General features: G+C 38.0%; 1 protein-coding gene across 1 annotated transcript; it reads right to left on the bottom strand.

The window, feature by feature from the left end:
• Positions 1 to 684: 684 nt before the first annotated feature.
• Positions 685 to 5292, bottom strand: LOC141294184 (uncharacterized). The gene is made up of 4 exons (XM_073826272.1): positions 1894 to 5292; positions 1746 to 1813; positions 1543 to 1639; positions 685 to 1422 (listed from the first exon to the last, which is right to left on the bottom strand). Exons 1-4 carry the CDS (start codon positions 5253 to 5255, stop codon positions 1419 to 1421), a joined length of 3531 nt encoding a protein of 1176 aa, XP_073682373.1. The 5' UTR covers positions 5256 to 5292; the 3' UTR covers positions 685 to 1418.
• Positions 5293 to 8025: the final 2733 nt, after the last annotated feature.

Below are 8025 nucleotides of genomic sequence, written 5' to 3'. Positions count from 1 at the left end.
CAATCATTATTTTAACTTAACATAATTTTACTTCCTAGTCAGTGCTGAGGAAAATTGACTGATTTGAGTTGTTTTATATATATATATATATCCTTATAACTTTGCATTATGATTGGAATATTGTGGTTTTATACATATATTTATTTTAAAAATATTATAAATAAATCATTAAAATAGATTATTTATATAATCATCTATGTATTTATGCATATTTATATGTACACACACCTTCGGAGCAGAAAAGCATCTAATGCGATCATACAGGTGTGGCACATCTGCATACAGCTTCAGCTAAATGACAAGTATAAGTAATAGGGAGTGTTAACATAACAAACTATGGTTATTTAGACAATTTAGTGAGGTTTAAGAGAATACAGATTAATCAATCTGTTCAATGCTGTTTGTCAGCTCTGAAAAAAACTTGAGCTTTATGAAAGTAGTCATAATACCACAATAAATGTGGGTTTATTATGTGCTATATTAGATATATATTTATATTTTGAAATCCATCTTAGATCAACCTGCTATTTATTACAAGTAAAAGTCACATTTGATGATAAGTAGCTTCTGCCAAACAGGTGAGGCCTAGATGGCGTATAATTAAGTCTGTAGTGCCTCCTAGTGAGTTTATAACGACATTGCAATGACATTTCTTAAAATCCTGATGAACATGCAGCCAATACATTGTAATGTTTCACATATGCTTTATTTAACTTTATTTACAAACATACTGTATATTCAGCACAGGTATTTTCCATATAAATATTAATTTAACAATAAATTAATGTGCTTTCAGTGTAAACACAAGAAATACCCTGCTATCGTAACAAAAACTATAGATTCTGAGTAAAAGTGCAGTGCGAACAAAAAACAAACATAAAAACATCAACATAACTTACTGTTCTACAGCTGGCTACTCTGGTATCATTGTAAAAGGATTATAAATTTGAATACAAATTGTATTATTTATGATGATTATTATTAATAAATATTGTTTTTTGTTAAAATATATATATTTACATTTGCATTATTAATTTGTCAGACGCTTTTATCCAAAAGAGGCAGGAAGAGCGAAGCCCCGCCCACACCGTCATTTCATTGGACAGCAGTACAACTTCTAATGTATATTAATTAACAAATATGGACGTTGAGAGAGTGAAGGTGTGAAGTTTAAAAGCGGTTTTTACATAACAAACCATAAACCATAAAAGCATGCCCTCTAGTGAAGCATCACAGAAATCATGAAAATATAAGGTATGTGTGCAATATGGTCCGAAAACAGAGAGAATTGTTCGTTGATTGGTCGTGTTTTGTGATGGATTGTCTCAGTGGCAGTGGTCCGAATTATTTCAAAAATATTTTAATAAATAATATAATTTCTGTTCATCACACATCCACCACTTCAGCTGCTCTGGTCATTATCTGTAGCAGAGAGAAAAGAAGAGTTGTGATTAAAAAAAGAGTCAATCTAACAACCACCAATACATGTTATAATATTTTCCAAGATAGTTATTAAATGATATGCACAATTGCTCATCCTACCTTGCAGGTGAATTTTTATGGTATGAGTTGAAAGGCCGAGGCGGCGAATCTTCTGTGACTGAAAAGTTTTGATGCCAGTAACCTCTGTCTATGGATCCTGAAATAATATGGTTGATATTTTCAGTTATCATGTTCTTATACAATTTCTGATGTTTGAGAGTTTTTTCTTGTACTTCTGCTGAAGTGTATTTACTAAGTCGTACCTCTTGATGAAAAATCAAAGAAGTCTTCATCAAAATAGGATGAAGATAGCCTCCTTTTCCTTGATTTTCTGGTGAAAGAATCATGGTGTTATTAGTTTGTTTTGATTTTTGGGGTTTTTGAATAAGTCACAGAAACAGTTATACATACCTGCAGAGCACCACAATCATCACAGTTACAATGATGGAAAGTAGAACAAAAGCTCCCAAAATGCTGAAGAGAATGGCGTAGAAACTGCTTGAGGTTATTGTTTGAGGATTAGTTTGTCCCTCTGTTGTTGTAGATGGTGAAGATGGAGTTTCTGGTGTTAAACCACTTTCAAGTGTAGATGATTGTAATGTGGTGCTCATGGGTGACGCAGCTGTTGTAAATGTTGATTGAGCTGTCATTGTAGATTCTGTTTCTGTGGTAGAAGTAAATTGAGTGGTTTGTGTCTGCTGACTTGTTGATTGTTCTACAGTAGATGAGGTCAATTTTGATGTGGTTTGTCCTATAGTCGAAGAAGAAGATGATGGTGGTGGTGAAGCTGAAGCAATACTTGTGGATATTATAGTTTCCAATGTTGAACCACTTTCAAGTGTAGACGTGCTCATCGGGGACACAGCAGTTGTAAATGTCGATTGAGCTGCTGATGTAGCTTCTGTTTTTGTGGTAGAAGTAAACTGAGTGGTTGGTGTCTGCTGGCTTGTTGTTTCTCCAACAGTAGATGAAGTTATTACATTTGTAGATGAAGTGAATTCTGATGTACTTTGTCCTTCAGTTGTAGACAACGGTGGAGGTGAAGATGAAGAAGTGCTTGTAGTGGACAATGTAGCTTGCAGTGTTGAACCACTTCCAAGTGTAGATGATTCAAATGTTGTCGTGCTCATGGATTCTGTTTCTGTGGTAGAAGTATATTGAGTAGTTTGTGTCTGTTGGCTTGTTGGTTGTTCTACAGTAGATGATGATATTTCTGTTATAGATGAGGTCAATTTTGATGTTGTTTGTCCTTCAGTTGTAGATGATGGTGGCAGTGAAGATACAGGTGTACCTGTAGTGGACAATGTAGCTTCCAGTGTTGAACCATTTTCAAGTGTGGCCGTGCTCATAGGAGACACAGCTGTTGTAAATGTTGATTGAGCTGTTGTTGTAAATTCTGATTCTGTTGTAGCAGTAAACTGAGTGGTGTGTGTCGACTGGCTTGTTGTTTGCTCTGCACTGGATGTAGGTATTTCTGTTGTTGATGAAGTGAATTTTGATGTACTTTGTCCTTCTGTTGTAATAGGTGGTGAAAATGGAGAGGTGCTTTTTGTGGATAATGTATTTTCCAGAGTTGAACCACTCTCAAGTGTCGATGATTGTAATGTGGTTGTGCTCATGGATAATGTGGTTGTGCTCATGGATTCTGTGGTAGAAAGAAGCTGATTGGGTTGTGTCTGCTGGCTTGGTACTACACTAGATGAAGGTAGTTCTGTCGTAGGTGAAAGGAATTCTGACGTACTTTGTCCTTCAGTTGTAGATGTTGTTGATCGATCTGTCGTTGTAGATTCTGATTCTGTTGTAGAACTAAACTGAGTAGTTTGCGTCTGCTGGCTTGTTGTTTGCTCTGCAGTAGAAGTAGGTATTTCTGTTGTTGATGAAATCAGTCCTGACGTACTTTGTCTTTCTGTGGTAGTAGACAGTAAAGATGGAGAGGTACCTGTTGTCAGCACTGTAGTTTCTGCCGTTGATCCACTTTCAATTGTAGTTGAATCTAATGTGGCTGTGGTCATAGCGGACATAGTTGTTGTAAATGTTGATTGAGCTGTCGTTGTAGATTCTAATTCTGTTGTAGAACTAAACTGAGTAGTTGAAATCAGTTCTGATGTACTGTGTCCTTCTCTGGTAGTAGATGATGAAGATGGAGAGGTACCTGTCGAGGATGATGTAGTTTCCATTGTTGAACTTCCTTCACTTGGTGATGTTTCAAATGTGGTCATAGCGGACATAGTTGTTGTATATGTTGATTGAGCTGTCGTTGTAGATTCAGATTCTGTTGTAGAGCTAAACTGAGTAGTTTGCATCTGCTGGCTTGTTGTTTGCTCTGCAGTAGAAGTAGGTATTTCTGTTGTTGAAATCAATTTTGTTGTACTTTGTTCTTCTGTTGTAGTAGATGGTGAAGATGGAGAGGTACCTGTTGTCAGCACTGTAGTTTCGGCTGTTGATCCACTTTCAGTTGTTGATGTTTCAAATGTGGACATGCTTGTTGGGGTCATATCTGTTGTAAATGTTGATTGAGCTTTCGTTGTAGATTCTGGTTCTGTTGTAGAACTAAACAGAGTAGTTTGTGTCTGTTGGCTTGTTTGCTCTGCAGTAGAAGTAGGTATTTCTGTTGTTGATGAAATCAGTTCTGATGTACTTTGTCTTTCTGTCGTAGGAGACAGAGAAGATGCAGAGGTACTTGATGTCAGCACTGTAGTTTTTGCAGTTGATCCACTTTCCATTGTAGTTGATTCTAATGTGGACATGCTCATTGGGGTCATAACTGTTGTAAATGTTGATTGAGCTGACGTTGTAGGTTCTGATTCTTTTGTAGAGCTAAACTGAGTAGTTTCTGTCTGCTGACTTGTTGTGTGGTCTGCACTGGAAGTAGGTATTTCTGTTGTTGAAATCAATTTGGTTGTACTTTGTCCTTCTGTTGTAGTAGATGGTGAAGATGGAGAGGTACCGGTTGTCAGCACTGTAGTTTCTGCCGTTGATCCACTTTCAATTGTAGTTGATTCTAATGTGGACATGCTTGTTGGGGTCATGGATGTTGTAAATGTTGATTGAGCTGTTGTTGTAGAATCTGATTCTGTTGTAGAACTAAACTGAGTAGTTTGCGTCTGCTGGCTTGGTTTTTGGTCTGCAGTAGAAGTAGGCATTTCTGTTGTTGATGAAATTAGTTCTGACGTACTTTGTATTTCTGTGGTACTAGACAGTGAAGATGGAGAGGTACCTGTCGAGGATGATGTAGTTTCCATTGTTGAACTTCCTTCACTTGTAGATTTGTCAAATGTGGTCATAGCAGACATAGTTGTTGTAAATGTTGATTGAGCTGTTGTTGTAGATTCTGATTCTGTTGTGGAACTAAACTGAGTAGTTGAAATCAGTTCTGATGTACTTTGTCTTTCTGTTGTGGTAGATGGTGAAAATGGAGAGGTACTTGTTGTCAGCACTGTAGTTTCTGCCGTTGATGCACTTTGAATTGTAGTTGATTCTAATGTGGACATGCTTGTTGGGGTCATGGATGTTGTAAATGTTGATTGAGCTGTCGTTGTAGATTCTAATTCTGTTGTAGAACTAAACTGAGTAGTTTCCGTCTGCTGACTTGTTGTTTGCTCTGCAGTAGAAGTAGGTATTTCTGTTGTTGAAATCAATTTGGTTGTACTTTGTTCTTCTGTTGTAGCAGATGGTGAAGATGGAGAGGTACCTGTTGTCAGCACTGTAGTTTCGGCTGTTGATCCACTTTCAGTTGTTGATGTTTCAAATGTGGACATGCTTGTTTGGGTCATATCTGTTGTAAATGTTGACTGAGCTGTTGTTGTAGATTCTGATTCTGTTGTAGAACTAAACAGAGTAGTTTGTGTCTGTTGGCTTGTTTGCTCTGCAGTAGAAGTAGGTATTTCTGTTGTTGATGAAATCAGTTCTGATGTACTTTGTCCTTCTGTTGTGGTAGATGGTGAAGATGGAGAGGTACCTGTTGTCAGCACTGTAGTTTCTGCCGTTGATGCACTTTGAATTGTAGTTGATTCTAATGTGGACATGCTTGTTGGGGTCATAACTGTTGTAAATGTTGATTGAGCTGACGTTGTAGATTCTAATTCTGTTGTAGAACTAAATTGAGTAGTTTCTGTCTGCTGACTTGTTGTTTGGTCTGCAGTAGAAGTAGGTACTTCTGTTGTTAATGAAATCATTCCCGACGTACTTTGTCCTCCTGTGGTAGTAGATGGTGAAGATGGAGAGGTACTTGTTGTCAGCACTGTAGTTTCTTCCGTTGATGCACTTTCAATTGTAGTTGATTCTAATGTGGACATGCTTGTTGGGGTCATGGATGTTGTAAATGTTGATTGAGCTGCTGTTGTAGATTCTGATTCTGTTGTAGAACTAAACTGAGTAGTTTCCGTCTGCTGACTTGTTGTTTGCTCTGCAGTAGAAGTAGGTATTTCTGTTGTTGAAATCAATTTGGTTGTACTTTGTTCTTCTGTTGTAGCAGATGGTGAAGATGGAGAGGTACCTGTTGTCAGCACTGTAGTTTCGGCTGTTGATCCAATTTCAGTTGTTGATGTTTCAAATGTGGACATGCTTGTTTGGGTCATATCTGTTGTAAATGTTGACTGAGCTGTTGTTGTAGATTCTGATTCTGTTGTAGAACTAAATTGAGTAGTTTCTGTCTGCTGACTTGTTGTTTGCTCTGCAGTGGAAGTAGGTACTTCTGTTGTTGATGAAATCAGTTCAGTTGTGCTTTGTCCTTCAGTCGTTAGAGATGGTGAAGATGGAGAGGTACCTGTTGTCAGCACTGTAGTTTCTGCCGTTGATGCACTTTGAATTGTAGTTGATTCTAATGTGGACATGCTCATTGGGGTCATAACTGTTGTAAATGTTGATTGAGCTGACGTTGTAGATTCTAATTCTGTTGTAGAACTAAATTGAGTAGTTTCTGTCTGCTGACTTGTTGTTTGGTCTGCAGTAGAAGTAGGTACTTCTGTTGTTGATGAAATCAGTTCAGTTGTGCTTTGTTCTTCTGTTGTAGTAGATGGTGAAGATGGAGAGGCAGCTGTTGTCAGCACTGTAGTTTCTGCCGTTGATCCACTTTCAATTGTAGTTGAATCTAATGTGGCTGTGGTCATGGCGGACATAGTTGTTGTAAATGTTGATTGAGCTGTCGTTGTAGATTCTGATTCTGTTGTGGAACTAAACTCAGTAGTTGAAATCAGTTCTGATGTACTTTGTCCTTCTGTTGTGGTAGATGGTGAAGATGGAGAGGTACCGGTTGTCAGCACTGTAGTTTCTGCCGTTGATGCACTTTGAATTGTAGTTGATTCTAATGTGGACATGCTTGTTGGGGTCATAACTGTTGTAAATGTTGATTGAGCTGTTGTTGTAGATTCTAATTCTGTTGTAGAACTAAATTGAGTAGTTTCTGTCTGCTGACTTGTTGTTTGCTCTGCAGTAGAAGTAGGTGTTTCTGTTGTTGAAATCAATTTGGTTGTACTTTGTTCTTCTGTTGTAGCAGATGGTGAAGATGGAGGGGCAGCTGTTGTCAGCACTGTAGTTTCTGCCGTTGATGCACTTTCAATTGTAGTTGATTCTAATGTGGACATGCTTGTTGGGGTCATGGATGTTGTAAATGTTGATTGAGCTGCTGTTGTAGAATCTGATTCTGTTGTAGAACTAAACTCAGTAGTTTCCGTCTGCTGGCTTGTTGTTTGCTCTGCAGTAGAAGTAGGTATTTCTGTTGTTGAAATCAATTTGGTTGTACTTTGTTCTTCTGTTGTAGCAGATGGTGAAGATGGAGAGGTTCCTGTTGTCAGCACTGTAGTTTCGGCTGTTGATCCACTTTCAGTTGTTGATGTTTCAAATGTGGACATGCTTGTTTGGGTCATATCTGTTGTAAATGTTGATTGAGCTGTTGTTGTAGATTCTGGTTCTGTTGTAGAACTAAACAGAGTAGTTTGTGTCTGTTGGCTTGTTTGCTCTGCAGTAGAAGTAGGTATTTCTGTTGTTGATGAAATCAGTTCTGATGTACTTTGTCCTTCTGTTGTGGTAGATGGTGAAGATGGAGAGGTACCTGTTGTCAGCACTGTAGTTTCTGCCGTTGATGCACTTTGAATTGTAGTTGATTCTAATGTGGACATGCTCATTGGGGTCATAACTGTTGTAAATGTTGATTGAGCTGCTGTTGTAGATTCTGATTCTGTTGTAGAACTAAACTGAGTAGTTTCTGTCTGTTGACTTGTTGTATGCTCTGCAGTAGAAGTAGGTACTTCTGTTGTTGATGAAATCGGTTCACTTGTGCTTTGTTCTTCTGTTGTAGAAGATGGTGAAGATGGAGAGGCACCGGTTGTCAGCACTGTAGTTTCTGCCGTTGATCCACTTTCAATTGTAGTTGAATCTAATGTGGCTGTGGTCATAGCGGACATAGTTGTTGTAAATGTTGATTGAGCTGTCGTTGTAGATTCTGATTCAGTTGTAGAACTAAACTGAGTAGTTTGCGTCTGCTGACTTGTTGTTTGCTCTGCAGTAGAAGTAGGTATTTCTGTTGTTGAAATCAATTTGGTTGTA

Source organism: Garra rufa, chromosome 20 (assembly GCF_049309525.1).
Source record: "Garra rufa chromosome 20, GarRuf1.0, whole genome shotgun sequence".
NCBI lineage: Eukaryota > Metazoa > Chordata > Actinopteri > Cypriniformes > Cyprinidae > Garra > Garra rufa.
The sequence above is the reverse complement of the archived record's forward strand: the minus strand, read 5'-3'. Positions and strand labels throughout refer to the sequence as shown.

Excerpts from the sequence above, each read along its gene's own strand:
- LOC141294184 (XM_073826272.1), bottom strand. The coding sequence starts at position 5,255 with ATGACCCAAACAAGCATGTCCACATTTGAAACATCAACAACTGAAAGT. Across the intron at positions 1,814-1,893 it reads ATGATTGTGGTGCTCTGCAG|AAAATCAAGGAAAAGGAGGC; the intron begins GTATGTATAACT and ends TTCTTTCACCAG. Across the intron at positions 1,640-1,745 it reads CTTTGATTTTTCATCAAGAG|GATCCATAGACAGAGGTTAC; the intron begins GTACGACTTAGT and ends ATATTATTTCAG.